Below are 17,375 nucleotides of genomic sequence, written 5' to 3'. Positions count from 1 at the left end.
TTCATTTTCATAGCAACTAGCTTGTTTGCAATACTCTGAAACAAACTTATGTGCTTGATAATATTACCATCATTTTTATACTTCAAATTGACAAGCTTTCTGAGGAGAGAAAATCTATTTCCCACTATCTTTTTCGCAATGAGATTTTCTAACATTTGTCAAACAATATCAACTCTAGTTTTATCAGAAATATGCTCATGCAAATTTATATCCATCCATCTTCTAATATAGGTAATAGTTTTTCTATGTTAAATCTTTTATTACTTATCTTCTATAATATAAGATTTTTCTTTAATTTTGATAAACTTATACAAATCTTTACAATATAGCAAATCTAACATCATATGCCTTCAAGTGAAATAATTTGTTGAGTTCAATTTAATTTTAATCATATAGTTTGACTCTTTCATTGCAGTCACACAAGAAGAACTAGCACTAAACAACATAGAGCTCTAATTTATGTATCAAAACGGGTTCCTCATCAAAATACTAATTTGTTATCAAAAGTAAATATTAACCAGAGCGGCATAAACAGTAGAACAATAAATCAATCACACAATGAGACACTAAAATTTTTACGTAAAAAACCCAATGCGGAAAAAATCATAAACCATAATTTACTTCAAACTTTTACTATCACTAATAATGATAATAGATTTATAATGAATTTTTATTATAATAATCAGATGATCACAATAACATCAATAATATATATCTTGGCTCAATCATAACATATCATTTTTACCATATATAGATTTTATAAAAGAAAAATTTTAAATCTCATAAAGTTAATATAGTATGAAAGCGTCTTAAAGAGAATAAACTATAGATCGATATTATTAAAATTATAGAACTTGTAAGGATTTTTCAAAACTTTAACCTCATTTTTTTTTCTCAGCGCCGCCACAGTGCGCTGCCCGAACGTCTCTACATGTTTTTTTTTAATAAATTAAATTTGAACTCAAAGTGCAAGCCCACATATGGGCTAAACCCAATAGAAGTTGGATGTACGGTTCAGATGCACCGTTGGGGATTCTCCCACTGTCAATCTATCCGTGGTCAGATTCCCAAATTAACTGCAAGGTGTTGTTGGGGATCAGAATGGAAATCAAGGAAACAGACCTTGCAGTTTCCACCTTGGCATAGTTGGCTATCTGTGCGCCTACATCATAATCCACGAGGACGCATGCGATGCCGCTGCAGTCTGGGAGGATGCTGCGCGGGAATCGTGTAATAATAGCTCCCCTTACTCCGGCTTACGTCAATCCCGCTAGCAACTGGGAGGTCTCACCGGCAGCAGCGACGGCGGCAGCAAATGCGCGATCAAAACATAACACAATCTTGTCTGCTAAGAGCGTGAGATATTGAGGCACCACTGATCAACTACAACGGATTACATTTTCCCGTTACTGTTTGCCCTCTTCTTCGACGTGTGAAAAGCGATACAAGGCAAAGAGGACAACAGTAATCGGCAGTCGTTACCTCTCGCCGACGGCCGAAGCCCTGCTCCTCTCGCCGCGCTGCGCCTGCCAGGTTCGCCTCGGTGGAGACCCTCGAGGCCGCCGCCACGGATGCCCTTGTGGAGAAGTCCGTCAACACCATGCGGTTCCTCGCCATCGACGCCGTCGAGAAGGCCAACTCAGGCCACCCGGGCCTCCCCATTTGGTGCGCGCCCATGGGCCACATAGTGTACGACGAGGTCATGAAGTACAACCCCGAGAACCCCTACTGGTTCAACCGCGACCGGTTTGTGCTCTCCGCCGGCCATGGATGCATGCTCCAATACGCCCTGCTCCATCTTGCTGGCTACGATAGCGTCAAGGTACGGCCTTCGATCTGTCCCGAGAGTTATTTCCAGATTCGACGATGATATTACCAAGAATATTGGGAGCTTGATGGCGATCTTACTTTTGTCATCTTTATCTTCAGAGATTTGGATCGTTCTTCTTCTTCTTTTACCCATATACTTTGATCTTATCTGTGGTTTATGAGAAGTTCTGTTTGGCCGCTTTTGCGTGGCTAAATCTTAAATTTCTTGATCTATTCTATCGCGAAGTCTTCTGCTTCTTGACATATTTCTCAGCCTAACAAGAAGAGAATTTGATAGATATGGTGGTCCATCTAACTTTTTCTTTGTTCTTAATCGTGGGGATATCTATGTTTATTTTGTTGGAGTTATAGAGTTTCTAAAGTGGGAGAACTTCTCATTTGAACGGTTCATTCAGGCATCTCTATGTTAACCAATCTATTTAGCAATGGCCTGTCGTGAAAAGCTGATATTAGTGCACTCCACTTCATGGGATGCAGCTTCCTAGATATAATTGAAATCTTGCATTTCATCACCTTGATTATGTGAATGAGAGCTCAGTGTTCAGTGGTTTCAGTGGTCATGCTTTGATTTGTATCAGATTGAAGTAGTTTCGATGATTGTAATCTGATTTTAGATGGAAGACTCGAAGCAATTCCGTCAATGGGGAAGCAAAACTCCTTGGTCATCCTGAGAACTTCGAGACACCAGGAATTGAAGTCACTACTGGTTCGATTCTATATCATTTTACGATTCAATTAATTGTCACAAAATGTTGCAGGTCCGCTCGGTCAAGGTGTTGCTAATGCTGTTGGTTTGGCACTCGCTGAGCGACACCTAGCTGCCCGTTTCAATAAGCCGGACAATGAGATTATTGACCATTACACGTAACGATTACCCAATTCTATCTTCCTCATATTTGTGCGCTGCATTTTGTGCATAAGACTAGCTTGATTTTGATGGTGTAGATATGTGATGTTTGGGGATGGTTGCCAAATGGAGGGCATCGCAAACGAAGCTTGTTCTCTCGCTGGGCACTGGGGTCTAGGGAAACTTATCGCTTTTGACGTTGACAACCACATCTCCATTGATGGTGACACAGATTGCATTTACAGAAATGTTATTGATCGTTTTGAGGCTCTTGGGTGGCATACCATCTGGGTGAAGAATGGAAACACCGGGTATGATGATATTCGTGCTGCCATTATGGAAGCAAAGGCAGTGAAAGACAAACCGACTCTTGTTTTCAGAATTGCGTTTTGGGCATCAAAGTGTTGGGCTAGCAGTTCATATTAGAATTTTATTAGTCCATAGTTTATCTTCTTTTAATTTAATTCTAATTTATATTAGGGGGTATGATGGCTATAAAAAGAGATAGAAAAGAAAGAGAAAGGAAGGGAAGAAGATAAGGACAACAATGAGATATTATTTCAATCATCTAGCAGTACTTTCATGTCAGGTTAGATCAAATATATAGTAGACTCTTATTGTGATTACTTGAAAAAAAATTATGGAGGATTTAGATATTGTGCACAGTGACGTGATCTTTGTATCACAGTCATTCTCTTGTGATTGTTGTTAGGGTTTTGGGTAAGCGATTGAGATTTGTATATTCATTATTCTTATAATGGATTATCTCTAGTTTGTCACATGATTTTTACCTTTCACATTGAAGGGGTTTTCCACGTATATCTTGGTGTTCTATTTTATTATGGTTCTATTTAATTCCACTGCATATTATAGCCTGCTAGTATTTGTTTATATATAAAAGTTATTTTCTTTTTATATCCCATCAACTCATATCAGAGTAGGGTTGTGGTGATTTAATTTTTGTGTTTGAACATGGAGGCCAGTAATGTTTCTCGCATGATTAGTTTAAATGGAAATAATTAGATAATATGGAAATCAAAAATGGAATATCTTTTGTATTGCAAAGATTTATATGGACCTTTGTAGGGGGATAGTGCAAAATCCACAACTATGATAGATGATGAGTAGAAGAGGTTAGATTGAAAAACAGTTGGGTTTATTCGATAAAGGCTTGATGATAGTATCTTTCACCATGTTTCTACTAAAAGTTCTGCATATTCTCTTTGGAAAAAATTGGAAGGTCTCTATGAAAGAAAAACAGTTGGTAAAAAAGCTTTCTTGATCAGAAAACTTGTAAACCTAAAATTTAGAGAATGTGCTTCTATTATTAAGCATTTGAATGAAATGCAGAGTATTACTAACCAGTTATTCTCTATGAAAATGTCTCTTGATGATGAGTTGCAGGTATTGTTACTTCTCAGTTCATTACTAGAAAGTTAGGAGACACTAGTGGTTTCCCTTAGTAATTCTACGTCAGATGGTGTTGTCACCATGAGTTAAGTAACAAACAATTTGTGGAATAAGGAGTTGAGAAGAAAGAATTCAGCAACATCTCATAATGATTCACAAGCACTTATCTCAGAGAACAAAGGACGGTCAAAGTCTAGAAGCAGTTCACGTATGAGTAGGAGCAAGTCAAGATCAAGAAAAGATATTGTTTACTATAACTATGGTGAGAAAGGATATTACAATAACCGATGTAAGCAACAGCAAGAAAAATAGAAAAGAAGTGAAGTCTATAGAGTTAAAAGATAATATTATAATTATAGTGCAGGGTGGTGATTATTTGATTTTGTCTTCTTTTGATGATATTTTTTCTTATGTGTCAGGATCTTGAGTGGGTGATTGATATAGGTGCTTCTTATCATACTACATCACGGAGGGAGTTTTTTGCTACATATAGGTTTGAAAATTTTGGTGTTGTCAAGATGGACAACTATGGCACGACAGACATCATTGGTATAGGTGACATCCATATAAAGACCAACCTTGGCTGCAAGTTGGTGCTTAAGGATGTGAGACATGTGGTTGACTTAAGACTGAATTTAATTTCAATTGAAAGACTAGATGATGAAAACTATGAAAGCAGATTTCACAAAGGGTAATAGAAGCTCAGTAAGGATTCTTTTTTTGTGGCTAGTGGAAAGAAATATCATACTTTGTATAGGTTGCAAGCTAAAGCTTATGGTGAGTAGTTAAATGGTACAGAGAAAGACTTCAGCATAGAGTTATGGTATAGGCGACTGGGACACATGAGCGAGAAGGGGCTGCAAGCTCTTTCCAAGAGAGAGGTATTGCCAGATCTCAGAGGTACACATTTGAACCTTTGTATTGATTGTTTGGCTGGTAAATAACACAGAGTTTCATTTGCTAGTCCTGCTATGTTTAGAAAAATACATGTCTTAGACCATGTTTATACTGATGTATGTGATCCTTTGAGGACAAAAACTCCTGGTGGATCTGTTGTTGATGTTTCTAGTATAAGTGGTGCACTTTATTTTGTCACTTTTATAGATAATTTTTTTAGGAAAGTTTGGACCTATGCTTTGAAGACCAAAGATCATATTATTAATGTCTTCAAAGAGTTTCATGTCATGGTTGAAAAGGAGACAGAGAGGCAATTGAAATGTATAAGATCATATAATGGTGGTGAGTATACAGGATTATCTAATGATTATTACAGGTCACATGGGATCCAACATGAGATGACAGTTCCTGGTACACCTCAGCATAATGCAATTACAGAGAGGATGAACCGCACCATCATAGAAAAGATTAGATGTATGCTTTCACAGGCCAACCTACCCAAAAGGTTTGAGGATAAGGCTTTGAGGACTGCAGTTGATGTGATCAACTTGTCACCATGTACAGCCCTAGATGGTGACATTACAAGGCATGCATGGTTAGGGAAAGATGTTTTCTACAAGCATTTGAGAGTGTTTGATTATCGTGCATTTGCATATATTCCATTATAGATAATGAGAGGTCCAAGTTGGATGGTAAGACTAAAGAATATATTTTTCTTGGTTACTCATGATCAGTTTGGTTACAGGCTTTGGGATCCAAAAAAGCAGAAGGTGTTCAGAAGCATAGATGTAGTCTTCTTTGAGGATCATACCTTTGAAAATTTAAAGAAGAAGACACCGGCCAAGACTTCTGCAGAAGGATTAGCATATTATGATCCAGTTACTCCTCTAGTATATCAGGGCGATGGGGGAGATGTGTAGGAAGATAGTGTAGAGCTTGATGTTGATTTACCAGTAGGACATATTAAGCAAGAAGAAGTTGGAGAGCAACTTCCCGCAGAACCTCAGTTGAGAAGATCTTATAGACAACGTCAACCTTCCATAAGATGCTCTACAGATATGTATATGATGCTTATTGATGCAGGTAAACCAGAGAGTTACCAGGAAGCAGTTGAAATTGAGCAAAAAGAGAAGTTGTTAGTTACTATGCAGGAAGAGATGAATGCTCTTTCAGAAAAACTACACTAATGATTTGGTACTACTACCAAATGAAATGAAGGTTTTAAAGAACAAGTGGGTTTTTAGGTTGAAGACTCAAGAATATTATTCTCAACTAAAGTACAAATCTAGATTGGTTGTAAAAGACTTTGGTCAAAAGAAAGGTATTGACTTTGAAGAGATTTTCTCCTTTTGTTAAAATATCTTTTATTCGTGTTGCTCTTGATATTGCTGCTAGCCAGGACTTGGAGGTTGAACAGTTAGATGTGAAGACAGCTTTCCTTCATGGTGACTTGGAGGAGAAAATTTATATAGAGCAACCAGAAGGCTTCAAAGTCAAAGGTAAATAGAACTTTGTTTATAAGTTGAAGAAGAGTTTGTATGGGCTAAAACAAACTCTAAGACAGTGGTATAGAAAGTTTGATTCATTTATGACAGAAAATAGATACAAAAGAATGACTTCAGATCATTATGTGTACATCAAATAGTTTGGTGAGAATTTTATTATTCTCTTACTTTATGTTGATGACATGCTTATCTTGGAAAAGATATGTCTACAATTGATAGGTTAAAGAAGGAACTAAGTAAGTTTTTATAATGAAAGACATGGGGCCAACAAAGCAAATACTGGATATGCAAATTTTTCGTGACAGGAAAAATAAGAAGATTTGATTATCACAAGAGAAATACATCGAGAAGGTATTGGAAAGATTCAGTATAAATAATGCAAAACCAGTTAGTTCTCCACTTGCAGGTCACTTCAAGTTGTGCTCAGAACAAAATCCGTCAAGTGATGAGGAGAAGAAGAAAATACAAAAGGTTCCTTATGCTTCACCAGTTAGAAGTTTAATATATGCAATAGTATATATGAGGCCGAACATCGTATGTGCAGTTAGTATTACTAGCAGATTTCTTACAAATCTAGTCAAACAACACTGGATAGTAGTGAAGTGGATTTTTAGATATCTCAGAGGAAGCTCTAAGGTTTGTTTAAGCTTTGGAGATAGACCACTTGTGTTGACAAGTTATATAGATATAGATATGGCAAGAGATATAGATACGAGGAAGTCCACATCAGGTTATGTATTTACTTTTGCAGGGAGAGCTATGTCATAACAATCCAAGTTGCAAAGGTGTATTGCTCTCTCCACCACAAAGGCATAATATATTGCTGCTACAGAGGTATGTAAAGAAATGTTATGGATGAAAGAATTCTTACAAGAATCTGGGCTAAAACAGGAAAACTATGTGATGTATTGTGACAGCCAAAGTGTCATTCATTTGTGTAAGAATCTAATGTTTCATTCCAAATCAAAGCATATAAATATCAGATATCACTGTATTTGAAATGTATTTAAAGAGAAGTAGTTGCAGCTTCAGAAAATTCACACAGATGACAACGGAGCAGACATGTTGACAAAGACCTTACCAAAATAAAGACAGGAGATATGCCGACAGTTGGTCGGCAAGGCTTCACATTGAGAAGTCTTGGGATAGCCTCCCTTATGGGTTGAAGGGGGAGGTTGTTGGGCTGACAAGCCATATTCAGCCCAAGGTGAGCTTTATCAGCCCATAGCTCACCCCCTCTTAACCTAACCCTAATTTATATTGGGGGGGGTGTGGTGGTTATAAAAAGAGGCAGAAAAAGAAGAGAAAAAAAGAGAAGAAGATAAGGACAACACAGATAGATTGTTCTCAATTATCTAGCAATGTTTTCATCTCATATTAGATCAAATCTATAGTAGATTCTTACTGTGATTACTTAAGAAGAATTAGGAAGGATTTAGATATTATGCACAGTGACGTGATCCATGTATCCTAGTTATTCCTAGTTATTCTCTTGTGATTGTTGCTAGGGTTTTCAACACGAGATTGAGATTTATATATTCATTATTCTTATAGTAAATTATCTCTAGTTTGCCTCATGAGTTTTACTTTTCACATTGAAGGGGTTTTCTGCGTATATCTTGATGTTCTATTTGATTATTGTTCAATTTAATTCCGCTGCATAACCTGCTAATATTTGTTCATATACAAAAGTTATTTCTTTTTATATTCCTATTATCAAGGACATGATCAACTGATTTGCATTTGCTTTCGGAGTATCAGAATTTTGATGAAATACTGAATTCTTCCATGTCACTACGACCATTGGATATGAATCACCAAACAAGGCAAACACATACAGCGTACATGAAAGTGCATTGGGTAACAAGGAAGTTGATGCAACTAGGAAAAGTCTCGAATGGCCATATGAACCTTTCTATGAAGAGCCATGTCCCTTAAGGTGCTGCTCTTGAAGCTGAGTGGAATGCCAGATTTGCGGAGTACGAAGAGAAGTACAAGGAGGATGCTGCAGAGCTGAAAGCTATCATATCAGAAGAATTGCCTACCAGATGGGAGAAAGCACTTCCGGTGACCACCTCCTCGATTGACCCTTCACCTTCCGTTCTTCTTACAATATCTGTTATTATAGTTAAATTTACGTTGTGAGATGGATTACACTAGAAAATAACTTCTTTGCTTCTTTTCCAAACGTATACTCCTGAAAGTCCTGCAGATGCAACTAGAAATTTATCGCAGCAGAACCTGAATGCACTTGCAAAAGTACACCCTGCATCCTCCAACATGACATTGTTGAAGATGTTTGGTAACTTCTAAAAGGGCACACCTGATGAACGGAATGTTCGTTTCGGGGTTAAAGAACATGGGATGGGTGCCATCTGCAACGGCATTGCCCTTCACAGCCCTGGTCTTCTCCCTTACTGTGCTACTTTCTTTGTTTTCACCGACTATACGAGAGATGAGAGTTGCCATAAGGATCTCGGCCTTGTCAAGAATTTAAGCATGGGTGTCCTTGGTCTGATATCAAAGTAAGGATAATATTTATGAGTGGTCGTTAGTTTCTCGAATCACTCATTCCACTACCTACTCTTCTGTCGTAGCTCCAACTGATGTGTGGTATCGTCGTCTTGATCTTCCCTCATCCTTTATCCAACAAAAAATACTTTCATACTATTCTCTTTCTACGTTTAAAACCAATAATATTATAACTCATTGTGATACTTGTTTAAGCAATAAAAGTTATAGACTTCCCTTCGGAAGATCCTTCATATCCTGCTCTAAACCTTTTGAGGTTATTTACAATGATGTTTGGAGCCATGCTCCAATCACTTCCTTTGACAAGTTCAGATTTTATGTTATTTTTGTAGATTATTTTATCAAGTACACATGGTTATACCCTCTTTACCATAAATCTGAAGCTTCAACAATCTTTACCAACTTTCGAAGATTGGTAAAGAACTTCTTTTAGTCTAAAATTAAAATTATTTACTCCGATGGTGAAGGCGAATATCAATCTCTCACATCCTGCCTCTCTACTTGTGGTATACAACACCTCAAGTCACCCTCACATACTCCTCAACTCGTTGGCTCTACTGAATGCAAATATCGACATATAGTTGAAACTGGTCTCACACTCCTACACCAAGCCTCTATACCAACAACCTTTTGGACTATAGCATTTCAAGCTGTCATCTATCTCATTAATCGTATGCTCACTCCAGTCCTCAAGTACTATAAAAGCAATTACAATACTTTTGTCTACTAGAGAGTCACTCAAACTATGTGATGGAAGCCCTACTATAGACTCAACTTAATACCAACAAGTCCTTGGCTCCTTACAATACTTATCTCTTACCAGTCGAGATATCTTATTTGTGGTCAATAAATTATCTCAATTCATACATTGACTATCTACTATGCATTGGTCTGTAATCAAATGAATTTTGTGATATCTTTACGGGACTCTCAATCATTGCCTCTTTTTCAGCAAACACTCTCCCCTTCATCTCCATACTTTTGTTGATGCTGATTGGGTAGAGAATTTTGATGACAGAACATCCATGTTGGGGTATATCATCTTCCTTAGACCTAATCCAATTAGTTGGAGTTTTAAGAAGCAAAAGACAATTACACGTTCTACAACTGAAGCTAAATACCATGCCATAGTAACCGTTGTTGCAGAACTCAATTGGGTTACGAATCTACTCAAGAAACTTAACATCAACCTTACCTCTACTCCTACAATATACTGTAATAATGTCGGAGCCACTTACCTATGCGTCAATCCAGTATTCCACTCACGCATGAAATACATGGTCATCGACTTTCACTTCGTATGAGAACAAGTTGTCAGATATCAACTACGTGTTTCTCAAATATATACGACTGATCAACTAGTGGATCTCTCTTGATAATAGTCTTAACAACAGCTAAGATCTCCTCAATTACATGAGGAAATATCGTAAATCTATTAAGAAAAATCCTCATTGAGAAATTTTTTTCCTTCTAACATGTATAAATAAGAAGTATTATTTCAAACTCAAGAACAACTTCCTTCAATTTTATTTCTAACATGGGGCAGGAGTCATTTATGTGATGACACATGATTCAATTGGTCTTGGGGAAGATGGCCCTACCCATCAGCCAATTGAGAATTTGATAAGCTTCCGAGCCATGCCCAACATTCTGATGCTCAGGCATGCTGATGGGAACGAGACTGCTGGGGCCTACAAGGTTGCGGTGCTCAACAGGAAGAGACCGTCAGTCCTTGCTCTCTCACGACAGAAGCTTCCTCAACTTCCAGGAACATCAATTGAAGATGTTGAGAAGGGAAGATATACCATTTCTGATAATTCTACTGGTAACAAACCATATGTGATTTTGATCGGCACTGGTTCAGAATTGGAGACTGCAGCGAAGGCCGCAGATGAGCTAAGGAAGGAGGGCAAAACAGTACGTGTGGTATCTCTTGTTTGCTGGGAGTTGTTGGATGAGCAACCAGACGAATACAAGGAGAGTGTCTTCCTCGCTGCTGTCACTGCAAGGATTAGTATCGAAGCAGGGGTCACGCTTGGATGGGAGAAGTATGTCGGAAGCAAAGGCAAGGCGATCGGGATTGACCGGTTTGGAGCAAGTGCTCCTGCTGGGAGAAAATACAAGGAGTTTGGCATAACAGCAGAGAGTATTGTTGCAGCAGCCAAATCTCTGTGAGGTAAGCTCTGTCAGTGATCACAAGGAGAATTTAGATTTCAGTGTCAGTTGGAGAATTCTCTAGGGCAAAGGAACCTTGCCTTCAACCTGCAATAAAATTTTCATATGTCCTTGAGCTTTTCCTTTCTCATAGTTGATGGAGTTTTCTTCTTTAATGAATGACTGCATTTAGTTGTGGAACAAACCGTAATTTGTATTAATTATTTGAATGTCGAATACTGTTTCGGGAATTTGTTTGGATTAACTAGTCCGTTTTACTCTCATCTTCCGGATTCTTTTGAGGTCATGCCGTCGGGTTCCCATAACATTCACGAGGCATCTTTTTGTTCAAAGGAAAACCTCGAGTGTAGGGTTGAAATCGCATCCTTTGTTTAGAGATTCCTTGGTTGATCTGTTATATGTTGTTGCATGCAAGATATATCTGCCGAACAATTTCTGTAGACTGAGGACATGATGTTAAAAGGTCGAGGAATCTTGCTTGTGGATCAAGTTGTCAAACCTAAGTGATATCGTTGATAAGTTAACATAGTTCTTATGGAAATAGAAGTTAATGGTGGAGGTGATCTTGTGTATCGACGAGCTTCATTTATATTTCTCTCTTTGAATTTAAGTTTAGTATATGTATTGTTATTTAAAATATAAAAACTTGCATATATCATTGTTAGCTGAAGTTTAGTTAATATAATAGAATGTCTAGTCTGGGATTTTGCTATGCTAAGTTTCCAGCCAGACCCGTAAGGTCCTTTGTCATGATATAATAGAACACATCTAGTTGGAGATTTGCTCTGCTGCATTAAAACATTTGTCTGAATCCTCCATAAAGCATTTTATGGAAGTGCTATTGCAAGCGTGCACAATCATGTCGGCATAAGCACCTCCTTGGATAGTCTTTTTCTAAATCCCTAATTTTTTCTGAGGACCTTAAATTGCAAAACACGGCAGCGGCGGCGTTGGTTGGTTAGTTGGTTTAACACCCCATAGCTTCCCACCGCCTCTCGCACTCTGTCTCTCTCTCTCTCGATCGGGTAAAACAGAGGCTGCGGTGGTACGGGAGCGTGTGGGAGAGAAAGAAACAGAGAGGGGATCGGAGAAGAGTGAAAGGGAGGGAAGGAATAGAAAGAGAAAGGGAGAAAGGAGAGAGAGAAGAGGAAGAGAAAGAGAGAAGACAGGGAGGCATCGGTGAGAACAGAGTCGGGGAAGAAAGAAGAAGAAAAAAAAAGGGGAGAAGAAGAAGAATAGAAGGAGAGGAAGATGAGAGAAAAAAAAGCAATCCAGGATGGGGTGTGAGATAGAAGAAACAGAGGATGAGAAGGGAAATAAAAAAAAAGAAAGGGATACGTGCAAGCAGGAGAGAGAACAGTGAGAGAATTGAAAGAAAGGAGAAAACAAAAAAGAAGAAAAATAAGAGGAATTATCGAGTTTCTGTTTTGATACCAAATGGATTCGATAAGTCTAACAAAACTATATTAGGTATGATTTTAAATTCTCTTGTAATCTCATTAATTAGATTTGTGTTATGAATTATAGATGGATGAATCATGACGTTTTTAGATAATTAAATAATATGCTATTCATACTACCACGAATTATGTTCAAACATATATAATTATACAATATTTATATTTACAAACCCTTAGTTATATTTATGCTCATTTATGAAAAGTTAATGATAGTACTACAATGATTTATGCTCATTAGCAATATTTATATTTTTATTATGAAATATATTTATTTATATTTTATATTTTAAAAATATTGTTAGCTCCGTTATGAATTGAAATACATGAAAAGTATATATTAAATGAATAAAAAATATTTATTTTAATAAAATATTTATTTATGATAAATTTTGATTGACACTGAACTTAATAATAAATTTATGATGATTTATGCTCATCATCATACGCACGAGCAACGAAACAGATATCCTTTTATTCCTCGAGAGATCTTAACATTGAACTTACTGCTACAGCAACATATAACTCGGCTCCATTATTACTTCATGTCTCGAATGCTCAGGCCAGAGCTTATAACTTGGACTCTAGGAGGTGTCAGAAAAGGAATCTACGATGATCACCCGAACCGCGATCGGAATCCTGACGGTGTGCTTCCCACCATCATCCACCCAAGTCAAGCTTCCGAAAGTGAAGCCACCTTGCACCTTGTGAAGCGACCTGAAGGTCACCTTAAAGGGAAGCTTCTGCGTCGAAGCCTTGAACTCCAGAACGGACGGCTCCACAACCATGTTAACACCTGGTGGAGAATGCACTACTGCCTTGTACTTGGATTTCTTGTCGCCCACATTAGTAACGGTCCTCCCGACCGTCACAGGTGTCTCCTTCAGGTCGGGAATGGAGATGGAGGGCAGGTTCAGGTCATACATACGTTTGTTATCCACTCCGGATGTCCCGAGGCCGGGAACGTCGTCCGAGGGCAGACTCAAGGCACGGTTTGTGCACGGGAAGTAGTTGCAGTAATCATCCGGATGGATATCATAAACAAGTCCAGGATCTGCGGCTTTATTAGGATCGATGTGACCTCCGCCATAGTCGAAAGCATCGGCCAGCTTCCGAGGAATCGCTTCCGCTTCTACTGGGAAGCCGCGTTCGTCGGTTGTATATGCTTGAGACGGAGGCATACATACATATGTCAGAGTCAACGATGGCAAATGAGCGGATAAAAGATATATCTACCCACCGGTGGTGACAAGTGCTGATTTGATGGCAGCTGGAGACCAATCGGGATGCACTGCTTTGAGAAGAGCTGCAATTCCAGATACATGAGGGCAAGCCATTGAAGTTCCTGACATAAATTGATACCCATCTCTCACTGCCGCCAAGATATTGACTCCCGGAGCTGTGATGTCAGGCTGAGGAGAAGGTAAAGGATGAGCTCAGTGCTCTGTTTTTCCATTTTCCAGTGGAGCTACGATCGACCCTCAACAGCTTCTTGTGCTTATCAGAGGATTTATAGTTGGTTTTATCATTACTTTCAAGCAGAGGATGATTTTACTTCTCAAAGTTTTAGATGTGGGTATTGGGCTGATGGCCCATATTCAGCCCATGTGAGCTTTATCAGCCCACAGCCCACACCCCCTCTTAACCTAATCCTAATTAAGATTAGGGGGTGTGATGGCTGCGTTTTACAGATTAAGGCTATAAAAAGGCAGCAACGAGGCAGATCTTGTGAGCCACGAGATTCCAAAGAGAAGAAGGAGAACAAGGCAGAAAAGAAAGAGAAAGAAAGGGAAGAAGACAAGGACAGCGCAGAGAAACTGTTCTCAATCATCTAGCAGTGTTCTCATCTTAGGTTAGATCAAATCTACAGTAGGCTGTGATTACTTGGGAGGTTTTAGATATTGTGTGCAGTGATGTGATCCTTGTATCTCAATTATTCTCTTGTGGTTGTTGCTAGGGTTTTGGACAAGAGATTGAGATTTGTACATTCATTATTCTTATAGTGAATTATCTCTAGTTTGCCCAGTGATTTTTACCCTTCACATTGAAGGGGTTTTCCACGTATATCTTGGTGTTCTGTTTGATTGTGTTTCCATTTTATTCCGCTGCGTATTTTGGGTTTCTAATATTTGTTCCTATACAAAGGTTATTCCTGTTTATATCCCCGTCGGTGGAAGGGGTCCGTTTTGCAATATATTATAGGAGACTTCATAATTATCATGAACAGAGACAACTATAGCTGCGTACATACCTTCACTAAGTCCGGATAGCTTGTATGCGGCCCTCTTGCGGAGAAAGCTGCCACCCTCGGCGACATCACTTGGCTCCCGACGATGTTGGATGCAGGGCTCACATGCGCCACGGGGATTCTCCCACTGTCAATCTATCCAAGGCAATCAAGGAAACAGACCTTGTAGTTTCCACGTTGGCATAGTTGGCTATCTGTCCGCCTACATCATAATCCACGAGGACGCATGTAATGCCGCTGCAGTCTGGGAGGATGCTGCGCGGGAATCGTGCAATAATAGCTCCCCTTGCTCCGGCTTGCGACAATCTCGCTAGCAACTGGGAGGTCTCACCGGCAGCATCGACGGCGGCAGCAAATGCACGATCAAAGCATAGCACAATCTTGTCTGCTAATTGCGTGAGATATTGAGGCACCACTGAGCAACTACAACGGATTACATGTACACGTTACTGTTTGCCCTCTTCTTAGACGTGTGAAAAGAGATCCAAGGCAAAGAAGACAACAGTAATCGGTAGTCGTTACCTGTCAAAAGCTACAAGAACTTTGTCTCCTGGATCACTGGACGCGTAGCACATAGATTGGCCCTGCAGTTAAGAACAATTTGATGAAGATTATAAGTTTCAAGTTGATCGATGTCTGGAAAAAGATACACGGGCTCATACGTACCACCAGAGTTCGTCGGTTTCCAAGGATTATGTCGGTCGGAAAAGAGCGATCGATAGTGCTGGCAGCCACCGTGATGACCCATGGCACCGCGTTGTTGATTGTTTGAGGAACCGGGCCATCGTTGCCCCCAGAGAAGACCACCGTTATCCCCTTCCTTACCGCGCCTAGTGACGCCGGAAAATAACCATACCCACCGATCGACAGTGACAAGATGTCCACCCCGTTATCCACCGCGTCATCTATGGCTTGTAGTACGTCGGCTTCCCCGCATATTCCTGATCCCCAGCACACCTTGTAGATTGCTAGCCGCGCACGAGGAGCGCCTCCTCTTGCTGTACTGGCACCGAGACCGTGGAAGTTTACATCGCTTACCAGAGAACCTGCTGCGGTGGAAGCGGTGTGTGTTCCATGGCCATTGGCGTCACGGGGGGAGTCGTAGTCTCGCGCGACCTCAGACGGGTCGACGTCTTTACTGTAGTATCTTGCACCGATGATCTTGCGGTTGCAGTGGTTGACGGTGAAGTTTTGACCTACTTCACACTTTCCTTTCCAACGGGATGGGACGGGGCCATAACCGTCGTCGTTGAAGCTTCTCGATTCCGGCCAGATGCCTATGAAAGAAAAACTCCCATTGGCATGCTCAATGATATATAATTAGGCGATCAGTACTGATCAGATGATGCTTAATTACCTGTGTCGACAACTCCGATGATGATGCCATCGCCTTCCTTGCCTTTCTCAAGTAGTCCTGTGGGTTGCTGATGGCCAGACCGTAGGCCGAGGTAGTCCCAGCTTCGTGTGGTATGCAGAGGAAAAGTGCGGCTTGGACTGACACTGATCACCTCCGCCAATTCTAACACCAAAACGACAGTACAAATGGAATTATTACTGTAACTATGCATATCATACAGATTAGTGCTTTGCTTTTTTCTCTACCGATAGATCATATCTCAATGGCCAATAATAGAAGATTTTGAAAGCTTGTTATCAATGCTTCATGATCTCGATTTCAAGGTTACCCATAATACTAAAAGTTATTATCTAGCTCTTATGATTTGCTGCGAGAATGCATGCTAAGGACCTGAAATTTGGTGTGCTTGAGATGGCGTGAGCGTGGCCGCAAAGCCCGAGAAGCAATGTTTGTAGCTGTAAACAATTGAATCGCGAGCCTTTTCCTTGCTGAAACGACACAAAGTGCACCGACCAACCAACCTTAGCGCACAAAGGAAAGCTTAGAGAATAGGAAGGGCGGCGAAGCGTGACGGAGAACATATACCTCCCCAGTACGGAAGACAGCATATCATGGTGGGAAGCAGTCACAAGCTGTGGATCTTCGTCTTGTCTTTCTCCAAGATACACAATGTACAGCTTCGCAGTAGAAGAGGGCACAGAGACACTCGCCTTGGTTGATGGGTTATCTCCGAGTGTTACCCATTGGAAGTAGCTCCAAATGAGAAGAAAGATTCCCAGAGACATGGAGGATAGAATTGGAAGGGAGGCCATCATCGGCTATGGAGCGGCAGCATTCGAACCGTGGGCGCTATTATAAGCTACCAAGCTAAAGACTAAGGTGATGGGGGTGCCACGTGATAGGAACCCACAGGTCAAAGTCAAACAAGAATAATAAAATTACGGGCACAGTTGTAAGGTAATCTTTGGGGCTCCGTTAATTACCCGTTACATACACATGTAGACATGATTATAATATGTTTTACTGTAGATCTGGAAATTGATGACTCCAATAATAAAAGAGTCATTGATACTATTATTGCATGGCCTGAATATAGAGAAATTGATTATGATTTTAA

The 17,375-nt window shown here is 39.7% G+C and overlaps 1 protein-coding gene and 1 pseudogene across 1 annotated transcript; one reads left to right on the top strand and one right to left on the bottom strand.

Annotated features, from left to right (window-relative positions):
- Window positions 1-1,585: 1,585 nt before the first annotated feature.
- Window positions 1,586-11,270, top strand: LOC103977922 (transketolase, chloroplastic-like; annotated as a pseudogene).
- Window positions 11,271-13,115: 1,845 nt separating this feature from the next.
- On the bottom strand, window positions 13,116-17,064 carry LOC135632681 (subtilisin-like protease SBT3.8). Its single transcript, XM_065141352.1, has 9 exons — window positions 16,844-17,064; window positions 16,649-16,746; window positions 16,259-16,420; window positions 15,568-16,178; window positions 15,424-15,485; window positions 15,064-15,324; window positions 14,905-15,028; window positions 13,894-14,065; window positions 13,116-13,818 (listed from the first exon to the last, which is right to left on the bottom strand). The coding sequence occupies exons 1-9, from the start codon at window positions 17,041-17,043 to the stop codon at window positions 13,238-13,240; spliced, it is 2,271 nt and encodes a 756-aa protein (XP_064997424.1). The 5' UTR covers window positions 17,044-17,064; the 3' UTR covers window positions 13,116-13,237.
- Between the last annotated feature and the right edge of the window lie 311 nt (window positions 17,065-17,375).

The sequence above is a fragment of the Musa acuminata genome, chromosome BXJ3-3, assembly GCF_036884655.1.
Source record: "Musa acuminata AAA Group cultivar baxijiao chromosome BXJ3-3, Cavendish_Baxijiao_AAA, whole genome shotgun sequence".
Lineage (NCBI taxonomy): Eukaryota > Viridiplantae > Streptophyta > Magnoliopsida > Zingiberales > Musaceae > Musa > Musa acuminata.
The sequence above is the reverse complement of the archived record's forward strand: the minus strand, read 5'-3'. Positions and strand labels throughout refer to the sequence as shown.

Excerpts from the sequence above, each read along its gene's own strand:
- LOC135632681 (XM_065141352.1), bottom strand. The coding sequence starts at position 17,043 with ATGTCTCTGGGAATCTTTCTTCTCATTTGGAGCTACTTCCAATGGGTA. Across the intron at positions 16,747-16,843 it reads CTGTCTTCCGTACTGGGGAG|CAAGGAAAAGGCTCGCGATT; the intron begins GTATATGTTCTC and ends GTGTCGTTTCAG. Across the intron at positions 13,819-13,893 it reads ATCAGCACTTGTCACCACCG|CATATACAACCGACGAACGC; the intron begins GTGGGTAGATAT and ends CTCCGTCTCAAG.